Below are 20,364 nucleotides of genomic sequence, written 5' to 3'. Positions count from 1 at the left end.
GGATACATAATGTAAAGTAGATTAATGGGAAAATAGAGTACCATGGGGCTTACCAAAAGGATTTACTGAATAGAAACTGAAAATTGGAATAAGAATGGGATTGGATTTATGAATATGGTCCAGAAAACAGGCCATGGAAGTTATTCACCACCAAATTGCAACTGGGGGAAAGCCTGCATTTGCACAACAAATGAAGGGTCAGAGGTAGGATAGCAAAAAAAAAATGAAAGCACACAGGAACAGATGAGATTCAAAGTGTGAAGGCTAGAAAGAAGGCATAGCTGGACACTGCAGACCCTTAAATACTGCCTACATTGCACTGACAGCACTTGGCCCCCTTTGGGGAAAATCAGAGTAAAGGAAAGCCAAAGTTGCACAGCTAAATGGGACGAGGCTGAAGAAAACACACAAATAATTAAGAGGGATAAAGAAGCAATGCTGCGGGTGGCCAACATGTTAGTGCAAACAACCTTCAATGTCTACAGTATGAAGTAAAAGGCACACAATGGTAAACTCTTTTTTTGGGGAGCATGTTTGAATAATCCTAAGAAACCATATCCCATTCTTTACATTTTAAATCTTAGTTCTTCACATATTTTGTCTGGCATTTTAAGGACATCACACTCACTCCTTCAAAAATTACAGTCATCACATCTCAAGAGGACTCTCAGCCTTATCAGTAACTGGTAGGACTGTTGCAATCTCATTAAAAGTGGATATTTTCCAAAGATGAACAACACTTTCATTGCTAACTTCTTAATTACCTCCTTACTAAAATGAAACCCATCAACAAGGCAACAATTCATCTATGAAACACTTATTCTTTTAAAATTTTTTACCCCAATTTTAGGCACAAGTGTAACACAATTAGTTCTTTAAGCACTAGCGATTTTCAATAATTATTACCAATTTCATTACAAATTAGTTCAATGAGATCACTGAATGTCATTTCTATATACTCAGTTTGTCTATGAATCTGTTCTTAGATCAGAAGAGAAAGTAAGTTATACAGGTCAGCACAAAGTGATGATAAGAAACATATGTAAAAGTAGAGCGCAGATAACAATGCAGCTTGGTCCAAACGGTCGATAAAAAGAACCTTTGGTACTGTTAACACTTTTACCCCCAGGCTATTTGGAAATTTCCAACCCTTAACCCCCAAGGTGTTATTTTTTTCCCAGCAAATTTTGCAGTATATATTTTTTAAATTGCTCTAACAGCCTTAATTTTTGTCATAGAGAGGTCAGGTTGGTCTCATTCTCTTGGAAAATACCTGAATTTTTGCAAAAAATTATAAAAAATATGAAATTTTTTTTTTTTATAGCATTGTTTCGCAAGGACGTACCGGTACGTCCATGGGGGTAAAGGGATGGCTTTTGTGAAACGTACCAGTACGTCCTTTGGGGGTAAAAGGGTTAAAGTGAGACCTGCAAGGTCCACTTTTAGCAGTATGGCGAACTATGAGAAGTAACCCATCATAATTGTAAGGAAGAGTTTAAATTACTAATGAAACAATCTTACTTTACTTGTATATGCATTAATGAGAGTTATGTACAAATCAGTTTTAATTTTCAATATCGTCTGTCTATTTACACAAACTTAAAAAATTAAGAGCATAAATTACTCAACTGAATTCCTAATGCAGAAACTCCTATTGAGCCTTATAAAAATAAACATTGAATATCAAGTGACTCTTTGCTTTCTGTACATGTAAAAAGGTTCTTCTTTACCAGAAAAAAATTAAAATATTACCGCAGTTTGAAATTAATTTTTTCCTAAACAAAAGCTAAATAAAAAATTGTACTTTTAAACAAGGTTACATACATATACTGGCACTAAGTATCAGTTGCAGGATTCTTGATACTGTACACTCATTAGCTTCTATCTAATTTGATCTAAAATATACCAACCGAAGAATCAAATCACAAATAAAGTGCAAATTACAACTCACTTATGTAAACTAAAGTCGGATATAAAATGTTCTCCCAAATAATCTACTAAATAAAACCGGAATTCTGCAACAGTACTTCTTATACCTTATTGTATCGAACACCCAAATAAACTAAATAAACAACCTTTTTCATGGAAGACAACCATATTTCATGTGCAATTACCAATACACAAAAATACAATAGTAATTATTCATGCTCCATTGTGGTAGAACATTCAATCTATTTCAAGATGGGAAATGATATCAAAGAACTGTCCACATATCTGCAGTTCAGGCTCACACTTGTTTCACTCACCAATACTCATAAACAATTTGAGAGTAAGAAATGCACAAAAATATCCTTAACATATAGAAAACAAAGTATAAAAACAAAAAGAACTTTAAACTTTCATGACCTTTGTGCATTGAAAGATAAGTACCATGTTGTTCTGCTTACATTCAAAATTTAAGACTATTTTTTCCTCAAAACTTTTAAGGACAAATACTATGCCTCAATACCTTACGCAAGTATCCTTAATTGGCTTTTTGGAAGCTTGAATTTGTTGGAGATTAAATGTCATGTCTCTTTAAACACTATAGAAACATTATACGAATTCAAGATATAATACTGTACATTTATTACAAAACATTTGGACGAGTAAGATGGCAAATAACAAACAATATAGAAGGTATTGCGAAGCACATTCCTTGTTAAAACAATTATGAAATACAAAAAACTGGCACTTCATTGTAAAACTGTAAAAATGTAAAATGTAGTTTGAACACTTAACACTAAGAAGTAAAACAAAATAAAAATGCTTAAGCATAATTTACCACAGTACTTGATTAATTTTTGTTCATAGGTGGTAAATTATCAAAAAAAATAAACAGGAGAATGTACCAGGATTCATTCATTATTAGTCATACGTAATTCCATGAATAATAGTTTGCAACATCTAAGAATTTAAGTTCAAGTCATTGTAACTATTACTATACGAGATGGACAAAATCAACAAATACAACTCAGAGAAAATTTGTTGAAGAGTATAGCTGTCACAGCCAAAACGTAGAATATGTGAAACACGAAGAATGGTCTTGCATAAAACAAACTACTTCTAAGTTCTCATCATAATCGTAGATCTTGCTTCACTTCGTTTACTCTATCCACCAAACCAGTTATTTTTTCTCCCCTGAAAATATAAATAAAACAATTTGTAAGCATCATACAGTAATTAATATGGTAAAAATTCCAACGAAAAAACTTAATTCATCATGGGCATAATATTTCAACCCCTTCGCCACGATGATGTCGTTATACGTCAAAACATGGTTGGTAATACACACCGTGACATCAGGATACGTCATTATCATTATTACAAACTAAGCTACGAAAGAGTATGGCACATGGCAGCATATCACACACAGTTCACACCTGGGAAATTTCACTTAAAAAATCTCCTCTCCCTAATGTTAGTCCCTCCTCCTCTTGTCTTCAATCAGCCAACAAAATCTTTGGGATTCTAGCCTTTATTTCTGAACATATAAGAGCTATTTTAGTCTCATTTTGTTACCATACAATGATCACCACACTCTCTAACCAATAGTGACATTCCCTACTTGAGGTATTACTCAAACACCCCCTGACACCCCCTCGCTTGGAGACGTAGGGATCTTGACATCTCACTCTACCACCACCCGAAATATTTGTGATTCTAGTCCTTATCCACAATTATGTACGGTCTATTTTATTATTTTTCTCTGTTTTCAGTGTTCAAATCACAGAGAAAACCTCTACGCCTCTGACTACAAGTCCCACCCACAGCGAGACAAAAACTTACCATTAACCCTTTTACCCCCAATGGACGTACTGGTACGTTTCACAAAACTCATCCCTTTACCCCCATGGACGTACTGGTACGTCCATGCAAAACACTGCTACAGGTATTTACATTTTTTTTTTTTTGCATATTTTTGATAACTTTATGAGAAACTTCAGGCATTTCCCAAATGAATGAGACCAACATGACCTCTCTATGATGAAAATTAAGACTGTTAGAGCAATTTAAAATATATATATTGCAAAATGTACTTGAAAAAGAAAGAAAGAAAAAAAAATGCTGGGGGTAAAAAGGTTATTGTAAATTGTTGACACATGACGAGATTTGTCTTTTTCTTATTCCTTTTTTCTTAACTATAATTTCTACAAAACAATATAATCTTTATATCTTAAATACAGTACTTGTATTGTCCATTGTTTTTACAAGTAAAAGTTAGCCTACTCTCATTATTTCCATTTACTGCTATTCTATCCCAAAGCATAAAATAAAGCAAAATCATACTATATGTACTCAACATTTAGGTGACATAAAAAAGAGCAAGAGATTAAAATGCTTTCTTTTCACCCTTCGATGATATAATCATTGAATGTAATTTGAATAAAACTCATGAAAACGAAGTAATGTAATTAAGGGATGTAAAATATGTTATTTTTATAATAAAATAAATTTTTGAATATACTTACCCGGTGATTATATAAGCTGCAACTCTGTTGCTCGACAGAAAACTCTACGTAAAAAATCCGCCAGCGATCGCTATGCAGGTAGGGGGTGTACTTCAACAGCACCATCTGTCGTGCAGGTACTCAGTACTCAATGTAAACACAGAACTCAATTTTCTCCTCGGTCCACTGGGTCTCTATTGGGGAGGAAGGGAGGGTCCTTTAATATATAATCACCGGGTAAGTATATTCAAAAATTTATTTTATTATAAAAATAACATTTTTCAATATTAAACTTAGCCGGTGATTATATAAGCTGAATCACACCCAGGGGGGTGGGTAGAGACCAGCAATAATTGTTTACATTATTATGAGCTAAGGATTTTTTATTTCATTTTAGCAGTTATTCAAAATAACAAACATAAAATAAATAAGTACCTGGTAAGGAAGTCGACTTAAACAATTACTCTGCCTTTTTAAGTACGTCTTCCTTACGGAGCCTCGCGATCCTCTTAGGATGCTGAGCGACCCCTAGGAGCTGAAGTATCAAGGGTTGCAACCCATACAACAGGACCTCATCAAAACCTCTAATCTAGGCGCTTCTCAAGAAATGACTTTGACCACCCGCCAAATCAAGTAGGATGCGAAAGGCTTCTTAGCCTTCCGGACAACCCAAAAACAATAATAAAACATTTCAAGAGAAAGATTAAAAAGGTTATGGAATTAGGGAATTGTAGTGGTTGAGCCCTCACCCACTACTGCACTCGTTGCTACGAATGGTCCCAGAGTGTAGCAGTTCTCGTAAAGAGACTGGACATTCTTAAGATAAAAAAGACGCGAACACTGACTTGCTTTTCCAATAGGTTGCGTCGATTATACTTTGCAGAGATCTATTTTGTTTAATGGCCACGGAAGTTGCGACAGCTCTAACTTCGTGTGTCCTTACCTTCAGCAAAGCTTGGTCTTCCTCATTCAGATGGGAATGAGCTTCTCGTATTAACAGTCTGATAAAATAGGATAAAGCATTCTTTGACATAGGCAAAGATGGTTTCTTAACTGAACACCATAAAGCTTCAGACGGGCCTCGTAAAGGTTTAGTTCGTTTTAAATAGAACTTAAGAGCTCTTACAGGGCATAAGACTCTTTCTAGTTCATTTCCAACCATACGATAAGTTTGGAATATCGAACGATATTGGCCAAGGCCGAGAAGGCAGCTCGTTTTTGGCTAGAAAACCAAGTTGTAGAACATGTAGCCGTTTCGGATGAGAATCCGATGTTCTTGCTGAAGGCATGAATCTCACTGACTCTTTTAGCTGTGGCTAAGCATACCAGGAAAAGAGTCTTTAAGGTGAAATCTTTCAGGGAGGCTGATTGTAGCGGTTCGAACCTGTCTGACATAAGGAATCTTAGTACCACGTCTAAATTCCAACCAGGTGTAACCAAACGACGCTCCTTCGTGGTCTCAAAAGACTTAAGGAGGTCCTGTAGATCTTTATTGTTGGAAAGATCTAAGCCTCTGTGACGGAAGACTGATGCCAACATGCTTCTGTAACCCTTGATAGTGGGAGCTGAAAGAGATCGTTCTTTCCTCAGATATAAGAGAAAGTCAGCTATTTGAGTTACAGAGGTACTGGTCGAGGATACGGATACTGACTTGCACCAGTTTCGGAAGATTTCCCACTTCGATTGGTAGACTCTAAGGGTGGATGTTCTCCTTGCTCTAGCAATCGCTCTGGTTGCCTCCTTCGAAAAGCCTCTAGCTCTCGAGAGTCTTTCGATAGTCTGAAGGCAGTCAGACGAAGAGCGTGGAGGCCTTGGTGTACCTTCTTACGCGTGGCTGACGTAGAAGGTCCACCCTTAGGGGAAGTGTTCTGGGAACGTCTACTAGCCATCGAAGTACCTCGGTGAGCCATTCTCTCGCGGGCCAGAGGGAAGCAACTAGCGTCAACCTTGTCCCTTCGTGAGAGGCGAACTTCTGCAGTACCTTGTTGACAATCTTGAACGGAGGGAATGCATATAGATCTAGATGTGACCAATCTAGTAGAAAGGCATCTATATGAACTGCTGCTGGGTCCGGGATTGGTGAGCAAAATATTGGGAGCCTCTTGGTCATCGAGGTTGCGAAGAGATCTATGGTTGGCTGGCCCCAGGTGGCCCAAAGTCTCTTGCATACATCCTTGTGGAGGGTCCATTCTGTTGGAATTATTTGTCCCTTCCGACTGAGACAATCTGCCATGACATTCAAGTTGCCTTGGATGAACCTCGTTACTAGTGAAATGTCTAGACCTTTTGACCAGGTGAGGAGGTCCCTTGCGATCTCGTACCATGTCAGAGAGTAGGTCCCTCCTTGCTTGGAGATGTACGCCAAAGCCGTGGTGTTGTCCGAGTTCACCTCCACCACTTTGCCTTGAAGGAGAGACCTGAAGCTTTTCCAGGTCAGACGTACTGCCAGTAGCTTCTTGCAGTTGAAATGCATTGTCCTTTGACTCGAGTTCCATAATCCCGAGCATTCCCTACCGTCTAATGTCGCACCCCAGCCTACGTCCGATGCGTCCGAGAAGAGAACGTGGTTGGGAGTCTGAACAGTCAGGGGAAGACCCTCTCTAACGTTGATATAGTCCTTTCACCAAGTCAGACCAGACTTTATCTTTCCGGAAACCGGGATCGAGACCGCTTCTAGCGTCTTGTTCTTTTTCCAGTGAAAAGCTAGATGGTATAGAAGAGGACGGAGGTGTAGTCTTCCTAGTGACACAAATTGATCCACGGATGACAGCGTCCCTACCAGACTCATCCACAGCCTGACTGGGCAGCGTTCCTTCTTCAGCATCTTCTGGATGGATAGCAGGGCTGGGGGTTGATCGTCTTGTTCAGCAACGTCCTCATCAGAGGGTTCCTCATCCGAAACTGATGAGGAAACGGCAACGGAGTGGGCAACGTCTGACTCGCTGAATCCGGTCGCACTGGTGGATGCGTGACGGAGCCGGACGCAATATCATGGCACTGCTGCACAGTCTGTGAACTGTCAACAACCATGGGTGCGCGAGGAAGTACAGCGTCAACCCGAAACTGTCTAGACTGTCTGGGTTGTGCAGTCAACACCCTACCGGGTTGCTGAGGTTGACGCACTGCGTCACAACAAGTCACCTCTGCTGGTTGTTGAACGTCTTCCTAGTGACACACTGAACGTCAACAACCACCTCCGAGCGTCGCTTAACGTCAACGTGCGACTGGCAACCCACACTGGGTCGCATCGGTGGAGGAACCACCTCAACTGGCAGACGCGAGTAGGATACCTCAGCGTCAACAGGGCGCACAACCAACCGGTTGGAAGGTTGTTGGCCAGAAGGTTCTTCTCCGTATTTAAGTCCTCTATCAAGGACACAAGCTTGGACTGCATGTCTTGCAGCAAAGCCCATTTAGGGTCTACGGGAGCAGGTGTGGCAACAGACGGGGTTAGCGACTGAGGCGGAACCATTTATCATCCCTGGAAGCCTTGTTATGTGTGACATAATAGTACAGCAAAACTTCAAAGGCTCGACAAGAGTTGAGAAGTTGACCTGTAAACAACTTGGAGCGTCTCCTGGCTAGGCGCCAGGGCGAGTCTACCAGAATTGAGAAGTCTATCTGGGCAGAGGCATGAACTCCCAAGCCGAGAACTTCTCTCGTGTCCTATCAGACTCTCGCTCTATAAGCCAGTTTAAAAGAAGGGAAATCAAAAGCTGTATCCCTAAAACTCCTCCTGGTGCAGAAACCAGTCGCCTAGCCAGCGTAACGCTCTCTAAGAGAGCGAGAGAGCACTAGCTTAACAACAACGGCTTCGAAGTAGCTAGGCCTAGTGTAAGTTCTGACGTAAGGCGAACGAGGAGCAGCAGTTACAAGATCCGGACGAAGATCCTTAAAAAATCATCATGATTTAATTAAAGTCCATAGGAGGCTAAGCAGCTTAAGGCTCCTCTCCAAATGACAGAGTCCTCAAAGGAATATCAGTAGGAGGGAGAACAGCACTTTCTCATCTACAAGAACCTTGTCTGATAAAAGCTAGGTTATCTCAGTGAGGGTCTCACTGGTGCATTAGCAGCAGACCAGAAGGCAACGTTATGTAACTGCTTGAGTCTGTGAACTGTCAAAAACTGAACTGTCAACCACAACAGGTGCGTGAGGACATACAGCACTGGTGCATTAGTAGCAGACCAGAAGGCAACGTTATGTAACTGCTTGACAGTCTGTGAGCTGGCAACAACCATAGCTGTGTGGGGAAGCAAAGCCTCTACTCCTGACTGACTAGTCTGCTGCGGGCGAGTAGCGGTAACCACAGTGGGTTGCGGAGGTTGACGCACAACGTCAAAACAAAGCAACTTAACTCCACCCTCCTGTTGTTGGTAACTCGCGAACGTCAACGGAGGGTAGCGTGCGTCTGTGAACGTCAACGTGCGGCTGGCAGGGTACACTGCGCATGGGTGGTGGAACTCTCACAGGCGGAGTGCGGGAGCAGGTAGCGTCAGCGTCTACTGTACGCACAACCGTGGTTGGTTGTAGGCTAACGGGTGCAGCGTCAACCTTCTCCGCACGATACTCCTGCATAAAAGATGCTAAATGTGTCTGCATAGACTGTAGCAAAGACCACTAGGGTCTACAGCAGCAGGTGCGGCAACAGACGGTGTTACTGCCTGTTGCGGTACCACTTTGCCTCTCTTAGGAGGTGTGCAGTGATCGGAAGACTGCAGCGAGTCCGAACTGACCCAGTGGCTACACCTGGGCCGTTGGACTTGCGCGGAAGGGACCGACTTGCGCGGAAGGGACCGACTTGCGCTTAATAAGCTGCGAGACCTTGGTCCAAGGTTTCTTACGAGAAACCTCTTCCGCAGACGAGAAGTAAATGGGCTCTCTCGTCTTTGTGTGGGTGGGGCGATCTTGGGTAGATACGCCCGAAACCACGGAGGGAAAAACGTCTGTTCGTTGATCAAGGCCTGACGAACCCATAAGTCGTTCGACATTACTTCTCCCCTGGGCTTGGGAGCTTGCAAGAGGTCCCGGACTAGGTGAACGACAGGCACGAACAGACGAACCCTCGGACGCAACACTGAAACACTTTGCGCATATCACTTTATCACTTCGATTTTCTGTTTTGCACTTATTTCACTGAAATCGAAACTTTTACTGATTTCAACCTGAAACACGCAATCCTACCCTTCATCAAAAGGTAGTAATTGCGAAAACAGTCGTATAATGCAGCTCATTAATACTAGCAAAAACAGAAAACATATATAAAGATAAAGAATTCAGTGGCTGGGAAAGAGACTAAACACTAGTTCAAATAAACTACGTTTACAATCTCTCACCGCACATAGCCTGGGGACAAGAATAAAACCCTAGAAACGTTTTACCTTCTTCCCCGTACAGCGACTAGGGAGGAGAGTAACGCGAGAACAACGTTACCCGCTTGAACGGAACGTTTTTTCTCCTCTCTCTCCCTCCGTCTCTATCTCTCTCTCTCTTTCTCTCTTGATTTCGCACCTGAGAGAAGAGCCCAATTATATATCGTCAAAACATGTTATTTGGCTAAAGGAAAAAAACTGAAAAGTTTTCCAAATAAAAAGTTCCTTTAATTTAGAATTAAAACCATTTAAGCTAAGAAAGAATGAACGAAACGTCAGAAACGATTTACTCTTACTGCAAAGTGAAACCGTGATACACTCTCTCTCTATCGTAACGATAGAGCGCATGTTGAACGTCCTGAACGTCAACAACTGCGTAGTCTAAAAAACTAAACGTTAGTTCATCTTTGAAAACAGTACGAGACTATCAAAGAAATTCTTTCATAAAACATTAAATTTAAAAAGTTTTAAATTCTTTAAAGGCTAAATACGATATACCGGGCTCAACGTTGATTAACTTCGGTTCCAAGTTAGGACCGCCTACTATCAGGAAAGGTCGCATATAAACAAAACATAAAAATTTATTTTTATATGTTTATAATAAATGGAAAGTTAATCGAAGAGGCCTAATAAAGGCGGAGAGATATAAAATATATAGATCTATAACGTGTTAAGCAAAATTACTAAAAACCTAAACACACTTCCTTCTAAGGGAAGGGTCGGCCATTTAAAAGTGAAAGAGAGTCCATACTCTCTTTGTCACCATAATTAAATCTATCCAAAACGAGTTCAAGTTTTGAGATGAAGATAAAACCCCTGCATAGCGAAAGCTCAAAACTAGAATAATGTACTTCACCAAATAGTTGTGAAAACAAATCCAGTTAGTAACAGCGTATTTAGTAGGTCTTGCCAGTGGCACGACAGAGAGAAAATTGGTTCTGTGTTGACATGGAGTACTTGAGTACCTGCTCGACAGATGGCGCAGTTGATGTACACCCCCACCTGTATAGCGATCGCTGGCGTATTTTGTCCTTAGGTTTTTCTGTCGGGCAGCAGAGCTGACAGCTATATGATCACCGGCTAAGTTTAATATTGAAAAATTTATTTTTATATGTTTATAATAAATGGAAAGTTAATCGAAGAGGCCTAATAAAGGCGGAGAGATATAAAATATATAGATCTATAACGTGATAAGAAAAATTACTAAAAACCTAAACACACTTCCGTCTAAGGGAAGGGTCGGCCATTTAAAAGTGAAAGAAAGTCCATACTCTCTTTGTCACCATAATTAAATCTATCCAAAACGAGTTCAAGTTTTGAGATGAAGAAAAAACACCTGCATAGCGAAAGCTCAAAACTAGAATAGTGTACTTCACCAAATAGTTGTGAAAACAAATCCAGTTAGTAACAGCGAATTAGTAGGTCTTGCCGGTAGCCCGACAAGAGAGAAAATTGAGTTCTGTGTTTACATTGAGTACTGAGTACCTGCACGACAGATGGTGCTGTTGAAGTACACCCCCTACCTGCATAGCGATCGCTGGCGGATTTTTTACGTAGAGTTTTCTGTCGAGCAACAGAGTTGCAGCTTATATAATCACCGGCTAAGTTTAATATTGAAAAAAATGAAACTCTTGAAAACAAGGAGTACTTCAAGCATGATCCAAATAAAAACAAACTGAATACAGTACAGTACAGGTCCGGAAAACACTAGTGAGTAATCTGGGAACTACTACTACTTCTTTCCCTACTATTAAAACAAAAAAAATCGTAAAATAATGTACTATACAATACTTTATTTGTACATGAATAAATAAATAAATGTAAATATTGTACAGAATATATCCATGCATAAGACAACTTTTAGATTGTTCGAGGTGAAAAATGAAGGCCAATTTTAATTTACCTCAGATCTGTAGTATAGGGCACCGCTAAATTATGAAACCATTTGTGTAGGCCTATAGGTTTTGGTTTTGTAAAGATGTTATGAAAAATGAGGATATTAAAGAATAAAGGCCTGAGAAGATGGAACTCAATGTTCTTGTTTAGCCTAGACTAATGATGATGGAAGCAATAAACATAAAAAATTTTAAAAGTACATACATATACCAAGGCACTTCCCCCAATTTTGGGGGGTAGCCGACATCAAACAAATGAAACAAAAAAGGGGACGTCTCCTCTCTACGTTCCTCCCAGCCTGACAAGGGACTCAACTGAATTCGGCTGATACTGCTAGGGTGGCACAGCCCACCCTCCCACATTATCCACCACAGATGTTTTAAAATAATCTGTATTTTTCCTAACTATGAAAACCCTTGTCCTTTAATAGGATTGTGTTTTTACTGTAGTTGGAACTCGGGTGTTAAAATATATAACATACATGTCGGTAGTTACTGTAGAGTGGTGAGGAAGCCCTGGACCCCGTTAGTACACAGAGTAGCCACTTTGACCTTAAACCTAAGACTTACGGGGTGGTTGAGGCAAGAGGCAGGAAGTGTGACTTAAAGGACTCGAGTTTGTATAGTTAGGGAAATTACATATTACTTTTCAAAAATTTGAGAATTTTCCTACGCAGACACAAACACTCATCCTTTAATAGGAGACATATCTTTAGGAGGAAGGAAGTTCCTATAACTAACTGGCTGATTTACTCTCCTGGGAAAGTCAAGTACTTTGGTCCTGTATAAGAGTGAGTGATGACGCCTGTCAACTCTTTAACAACCTAGGTAAGAAGATGTGGCAGGCGTTAAGCTAAGTCACTACTATTGACTGGTCGACGGCCATGGAAAAATCTATATCCATGTAAAGGACAGGAAGCCAGAATGTATGGTCATTATGAGATATGAGATGCACTCACTTGGCTATCCTCCCTCTTTGTTGAAAGCTGCAAACAAAGTAGCTACTCGGTGTGATGGTGAGGGGGGCTCCCATGCCCCCTACAAGTAAATACTGGCACCTTATTATAAATTTTAACAGCATTGTTCCAGCTGCACTAAAAATATATTCCTCCTAAAGAACAAGGGTTTGTATCAGCATAATAACAAAACTCTAAATGAGAGAAATTATAAATCACAAAAAATAAAGGAAGGGTATTCCAAAGCTTGGCAGGAGAAGGAAAGATACTAATCACTGAACTGTGTAATCCAAATATTACAGAACTCTATATGGATGTCCTGTTCTAGATGGAATACAGTACTCATTTTGTTGGATACCATGGTTCTTAACACTGCAAATGCAGCCTGTAATAGATATTTCCTACTTGAGAGGGTTACATCCCTTGATAAATTAAATCACCATCACTGCCTTTCTGCAAGAGCTTATGTTGTACTGTAGTAAACAGTGTACTTAAAAATTTGTCTTGTAACTTATACGGATAATTAATCACTATGAACAATTACTTGAAAATGATAAATGACTGATGAATGATGGCAAATGGAAACTGCTTATTAAAGAGCATCAGAGACATCTGGTTCTGATTAGAGAAAACAAAACATGATAAAAATCAATGTGCAGAAACCTAAGAAGTTATCACTTTTCCAGTAAATCATGACCAACAACTAGTTTGCTTTTGAAAGATTTACCTCTTAAATGAGGTTATATGGAGTTGGTGGAAGGTTGTTGCAAGCAGTGAAAAGTTTCTACAAAGGTAGTAAAGCATGTGTTAGGATAGGAAATGAAGTGAGCGATTGGTTTCCGGTGAGAGTGGGGCTGAGACAGGGATGTGTGATGTCGCCGTGGTTGTTTAACTTGTATGTTGATGGAGTGGTGAGAGAGGTGAATGCTCGAGTGCTTGGACAAGGATTAAAACTGGTAGACGAGAATGACCATGAATGGGAGGTAAATCAGTTTTTGTTTGCAGATGATACTGTAATGGTTGCAGACACAGAAGAGAAGCTTGGACGATTAGTGACTGAATTTGGAAGTGTGTGTGAGAGAAGGAAGTTGAGAGTTAATGTGGGTAAGAGTAAGGTTATGAGATGTACGAGAAGGGAAGGTGGTGCAAGGTTGAATGTCATGTTGAATGGAGAGTTACTTGAGGAGGTGGATCAGTTTAATTACTTGGAGTCTGTTGTTGCAGCAATTGGTGGAGTGGAAGCAGATGTACGTCAGAGAGTGAATGAAGGTTGCAAAGTGTTGGGGGCAGTTAAGGGAGTAGTAAAAAATAGAGGGTTGGGCATGAATGTAAAGAGAGTTCTATTTGAGAAAGTGATTGTACCAACTGTGATGTATGGATCAGAGTTGTGGGGAATGAAAGTGATGGAGAGACAGAAATTGAATGTGTTTGAGATGAAGTGTCTAAGGAGTATGGCTGGTGTATCTCGAGTAGTGAGGGTGAGAATGGGTGTAAGAAATGAGTTAGCTGCTAGAGTGGATATGAATGTGTTGAGGTGGTTTGGCCAAGTTGAGAGAATGGAAAATGGCTGTCTGCTAAAGAAGGTGATGAATGGAAGAGTTGATGGGAGAAGTACGAGAGGAAGGCCAAGATTTGGGTGGATGGATGGAGTGAAGGAAGCTCTGGGTGATAGGAGGATAGATGCTAGCGAGGCAAGAGAGCGTGCTAGAAATAGGAATGAATGGCAAGCGATTGTGACGCAGTTCCGGTAGGCCCTGCTGCTGCCTCCGATGCCTTAGATGACCGCGGAGGTAGCAACAGTAGGGGAATCAGCATTATGAAGCTTCATCTGTGGTGGATAATGTGGGAGGGTTGGCAGTACCAGCTGAACTCGGTTGAGTCCCTTGTTAGGCTGGGAGGAACGTAGAGAGTAGAGGTCCCCTTTTTGTTTTTGTTTCTTTGTTGATGTCGGCTACCCCCCAAAATTGGGGGAAGTGCCATGGTATATGTACCTAACCAATTGTAAGGCAATAGTCTGTATTTTATTAAAAACTTTAATCCATAATTTAATATAATGCGAATTAAGATAAAGCAGAATTGAATGAATGGTACGTCACTACACTCTTTGAAACTGTCAATTTATAAAAAGAATCTTGAATAAAATTTAACAGTACAGTACTGTACTGTACATATTCTAAATATCACTTCAGCATATGAAAGTACTTACTCTTTTCCTAATGCTTGAATTAAAGCCTTCATCTGACTTTCTGACAAACTTGACATTTGTCGATGCTTGGAGTTCTCATTACTATTTAATTTCTCCATCTGAAAACATAAAAGTACATTAAATTTCACAGCTCAGACAATACTAAACATACTGCAATTCAAACATTAATCTGGATACAGAACCAGAATGAAAAAAAATAAAAAATAAAACTTTACAAACTATATTTCAAAACATATACAAAATAATTTCTTATGCAGACAAAACTAAATCGGCCATGATTATCTTGGAGCATCATCAAAAGAGGACTTAATAATGTGCTCTACTCCTTGGATATTTCCTCATCATAAATACTGTCAAGTAACTCTGGATAGCAAGGTTGGTAGCGTCGCGGATCTCTATTATAGAGGTCCCGAGTTCGGTCCCCGCCTGGGACGCGAATACCGTGAGACCTTCTACCGGGGGGTACTCCCAGGGTAGGCGCCTGGGGGGGAGGTTAGAGGGGACTAGTGATAGTCCCTGTTGGCTAATGGTCGCCCGAGGAGGACGATGTAAATCGTCTCTGTGGAGACCTAAAACCCGCAACTTTTTTTAACTTTTAACTAGTAAACTTTGCAGCTTAATCAACTCTCAGTAAAGCAAGAATGAAATACAACACAGAATAACTTTGCTCAGAGCTCATTTCAAGTATACATACCCCTCCTAATACAAATACGAGTAAGTCACCCAAAGATGAATTAGTTCATTTAAATGTGAAATGGTTATAAAAAGAGACAATGTGAGCATTGCCAATGGATGGATGGAGGATTCAGCTCATTCATAATTTAAAATTATTCCTCTAACTAGTAATAAAAGCAAGTTATCCCTGCCCCATTATGCTTTCTCTTCCTTTGGCATAATTCTTATTTTTATAACTGTTCCTTTATATATTACCACTTTCTATCACTATTTATCTGACACTTATATCAAAAGCAGGTGTTACTGATCTCATCTTTGAAAATGAAAATCCCCAATGTAATTTAGCTCTACTTGATAACTACTCCTCCCAAATAATTTGAGTTTTGCCATTACTGGATTTTAGAAAGATTGAGGCACTGGTCTTTGACCCCTTCCCCCATCAGAGATAATGCAGCAGTATCTCTGAATATCATTAATCCCTGTAGAGAGGATAGACTCCAGATATTTTAAAATGGGGGGGGGGGGAAACTAACCCCCTTTGCAGTAACAGCAGCTACCCATACTCTTACATAGATTGATAGCACAAAACTATTCACTGCAAAATAAATGTAAATATTCAAATGGCTCCAAAATTAACAGAAACCTCAGGCAGAAAAGAAATGGAGAAGTAAATACTGAATTATAGAAAACAAAAACTAAAATAAAAACAGTATGATATAAAGTTAATTACTGTACATGAGTAAATAAACGGTGAAATGAGACTTATGTCACACTGTGAAACAAAAATTCTTTGGCAATAAGTTTGCCGTTCTGAAGGTACTGTGGCGACATACTAAATTAACCACAATTGATTTACCTGACTCGTCTGGAATTTAGCCTTTTCTTCAATTAATGTTAATTGATTAGATAATGTTGAAGTGTGTTTCTGCATTCCTTCTAATTCTAGCATCATATTTTTCTCTGCTGTAGATAAGCCCGGTAACCCTCTCATTATCTGCGTTACTACTCGCTCAAATCTGGAAAAAATACGAGGTTCAATATGGTAAGCCTCAATAACAATTGCAGGACATAAGCTGAAATTTTCTTTAAAAAAAAAAGAAAAAAAGAAAAAAAAAAACAAGAAGAAGAAGAAGAAGCAGAAGAAGAAGAAGAAGAAGCAGAAGAAGAAGAAGAAGAAGAAGAAGAAGAAGGAATAACTAGGTACAACTCAATGAAAGCAAAGTTATTAAAGACATCTTAACTTGTTGCACAGGTAGTGAGGGCAAAAGAAACTTAGTTTTTCTTATACTCATTAATGATAAACAAAGACAAACTAACGCTTGCCATATCTCCCTACAACAGTCTTTGATAACAAATGAATTTGAAAATAAATAATTTTCCCAACTGAATAATCAAATCTTTCATACCTCATTACCCCTCTCTTTTTCTCTTTATCTAGAAAATTAAAAAATTGCAACCATTTGTAAGTAATGCACAATATTTAATAATAAAATTCCTAACATCTAACAGTTGTTCAAAATTAGGAATGTTCTTCAACAAAGAAAGATTTGAGGCATCCAATCATAATGGTATCCAAATGAAAAAGAAGTCAGCCATGTGAGTTATATCTTACATGGAGAGCACTGAATGCTATCATTGGTTACGATGGATTGCCTTAAACAAAATATCTGACTCAGGAGAACAGCTCAACTAAAATGATAATCCACTGGAATGCAAGAGTAAGATTAAAGTGAACATTTAATGTTTACCAGAATACACACCTGCTGATCAACTGGCTTTTCCTATCATTTGCCTCCTCGTATCTCTCTGCAAGTTCATGAGCTTTTGCAGTCAACTCTTTTTTGGAGAGCTGCAATGTCGCTATTTCAGCTTGAAGCCTTTGTTTCTGTTCATTTAACACTTCAGCTCTGAAAAAATAAACCTTGAAAAATATAAAATGAATGTGTGAAACTTTAACTTTATAAACTTCCCTGTCACATGACAAAGTTAGAATGAATGTGAGGTTGATACTTTAAACATTTTCACTAATGATTTACAGTACGATATAAAACTGTACTTTACCTTACTACACAACAATACTGTACCTTTTTTGTATATCATCCTTTGCAGCACTCTGGGGTTTAAGATAATTGACTCTCAAAGTCTGCATCACCCGACTTATCAAATTCAAGTACTCGTGGGCAGTTACTGCTGCGTTTGACCCTGATGCAAGGATTGGTTGAGAAGACGATCTATGCAGAATGTTACGGATGTGATCCTCAAATGATTCGGTATGAACCTGTGAAATGAGAAAAATCTAAATTTTTCATATTCTTTTAAATGAATGCATTTCTTAAAAATATAAAAACAGACAAGGGAAAAGTTATCTGGATCTTTGCATACAAAAGTATACATTTTTTTAATTCTTATCATCAATATCAGATAGTTTGTGTTACCTCAAAGGGCTAGCCATTGGTGCCATCATGAAGGTATGAAAGTAAGCACCAAAAATAAAGTTCAGTTTGAATTACCACAAGGGAAGCAAGTATTGACAGCCCACAGTGGACACTTCAAACTACTCTGTGACCAATTTAACTATGTCGTAACATAATTAAAAAAGCAATTAAGGATCTACTCCATAACACAGATTCCAATAAAGCATTTTTGCATATCTTCATCCCTAATTTTCTGCCAGTTACTTTTTTCCATTCGCCTTTGTCCTTTTTCACTTAACTATAAAACTTCCCTGACTTGTTCTATTTTCAATTTCTATATAAATATGAATAAACTCTATGGACAAGCTTTTAGAGAACCTAAAGTTGTGACTCAATGATTTGGTTAAACAACATAACAATACTGCAAGGAAAAGGAAAAGTACAATCTTAACACCATAACACTGAAAATTCAGTGTATTGTACAGTACTTTAATGTTGATGTCAAGTTGGTCAGTTAATGTAAACAGTGTGAGGGCAAAGAGGTAGTAGGGTGGGCCATGGGAGCTCCATTTAGGGGCTACTCCCCTGGGATGGGGTTCCTATTTGGGCAATCCCTGGAGGAGTGGATATGCTTTTTAGATATAAGCCTTATGACCTGGAGATAAGTTTTATCAAAATAATAGCTTAATACGGTTAAAATTTGCAATTCTTGGCCTAAAAATAATGACTTAAAAACCTCTTAATGTCAAATAAACCTACCTTCTTAAGTGGTGACACCGAATGACTCATCTTTGGTGCCTCCCAATCCAAAGATTGTGGAAAGAATGCTGGTGGATGTGCATAAGTTATTATGACACCAGATGCTAGCAGTACATACAAAACATTAAATGTTGTAACAACCAAACCGATAACTGGCATGGGAGGAGCAGCGCTCAAAGATCGCGTGCAAACCACATGATCAACTATACACTGTGATTCACTTGTCAAAAACATGGCATCTGCAAAGAGAAATTAAATAATCTTTGATTGTGATTCAAGCATACAAATTTTGAAAAATATTTATAACCTATTTACACAATTTCATATACAGTGATACCTCTGTATATGAAAGTTTCTGCTTACAAAAAATTCAGGATACGAAAAGCGATAAAAAAGATTTTTATGCCCCAGTATACGAAAAAATTTTCAGGATATGAAAAGCTTACAAGATCCCAACTCGTCGCCGAGAGTACAGTACCTTTTTTTTTCAGGGTATCGACCCTTAATTTAGGTGTACGGGTAACAATACACCTTCACTGATCCAAATGCTTTACATACAGTACCGTAACTTTTATACAGTAGTAAAGAAAACGGACCGTTTTCTTAGGGCTTGGAGGGGATAACTAGGCTATAACTACATTATTGAATAATCTCATGGTGGTTTCTGGAATGGATTAGGCTGTTTATAACGGTTGGGTTAATTATTGAATGATAGAAATGGCTGCATTGCATGTTTATTACTACAGTTTAGCGTGTTTATGAAAGAAAAGGTGTCTTTTCGTAAGGCTTAGAACGGATTAGGCTATATACATGTAAAACGCGACTCAGGATACGAAAAAATCAGCATACGAAACCGTATCCTGAACGGATTACTTTCGTATACTGAGGCATCACTGTATAGTATATGTAAAGGGTGCTTTACAACTCACAGCCATTGAAATACTATCTGTGCATTATCAGTTTCATATTAAAAAAAGGTTTAAAATTTAGAATAAACATGGCTTTTGCATATTTAGGACTTTCTGGTAATAATCATGTACATGGGCATACTACAAAATTAATTTCTTAAATTTTGGGACATTAGTCTATATATATGTTAAGAAGAGGCCTTCACATATAGTACTGTATTACTGAAAATATTTTACTTTCATTTGTAAAACTAGTAGAACTGATATTTTATTACTATCATGCCAAATAGTTTTAAAATAATAAATAAAGTTTACTTTTTAAGAGTTTTATAACAAACCTATAAAGAGTGATTATCCTATAAACCTTTTAAGCCAAAGAAAAAAAAAATAGAAAAAAGTTACAAATTTCAGATGTTTTAGTATATTGCATGTTTAAAGAGCTTATATTAGCATAAAAGAAAGTTAGGAAATTATAAGAAATTTAATATACTGTAAATCTGACTTTCCTTGAAAGGCAAAAATGTATTAAGTAAAAAGGAAAATGGCGCATATATGCCGATAACTTGGCCTTTTTCATTCACACAAAAGATTATAATCAAAATTAATGTCTTTACCATAAGTACAAATAGGTTTAAGATTCCCACAAAAACACATTGTTCCCACTCATTCATCAGTCAAGACACAATACATAATTCTGTTAACACCCTTGTATGCTGTATCACATTTACCTATCTAGAACCCTTATATAT

The 20,364-nt window shown here is 38.6% G+C and overlaps 1 protein-coding gene across 1 annotated transcript in view; it reads right to left on the bottom strand.

Moving 5' to 3' along the window:
• Positions 1-1,507: 1,507 nt before the first annotated feature.
• Positions 1,508-20,364, bottom strand: part of mbo (Nuclear pore complex protein Nup88) — a 122,539-nt gene continuing 103,682 nt past the window's right edge. Inside the window, exons 9-14 of the mRNA XM_068381986.1 lie at positions 18,708-18,946; positions 17,619-17,812; positions 17,295-17,441; positions 16,391-16,550; positions 14,860-14,957; positions 1,508-3,120 (exon numbers count right to left, since the gene is read on the bottom strand). Of these exons, the coding sequence (XP_068238087.1) occupies positions 3,057-3,120; positions 14,860-14,957; positions 16,391-16,550; positions 17,295-17,441; positions 17,619-17,812; positions 18,708-18,946 (902 nt within the window). The 3' untranslated portion in view covers positions 1,508-3,056. The remainder of the gene's footprint in view (positions 3,121-14,859; positions 14,958-16,390; positions 16,551-17,294; positions 17,442-17,618; positions 17,813-18,707; positions 18,947-20,364) is intronic.

The sequence above is a fragment of the Palaemon carinicauda genome, chromosome 10 (assembly GCF_036898095.1).
Source record: "Palaemon carinicauda isolate YSFRI2023 chromosome 10, ASM3689809v2, whole genome shotgun sequence".
In the NCBI taxonomy this organism is placed as follows: Eukaryota; Metazoa; Arthropoda; class Malacostraca; order Decapoda; family Palaemonidae; genus Palaemon; species Palaemon carinicauda.
This window is presented reverse-complemented; position numbering and strand designations above follow the sequence as displayed.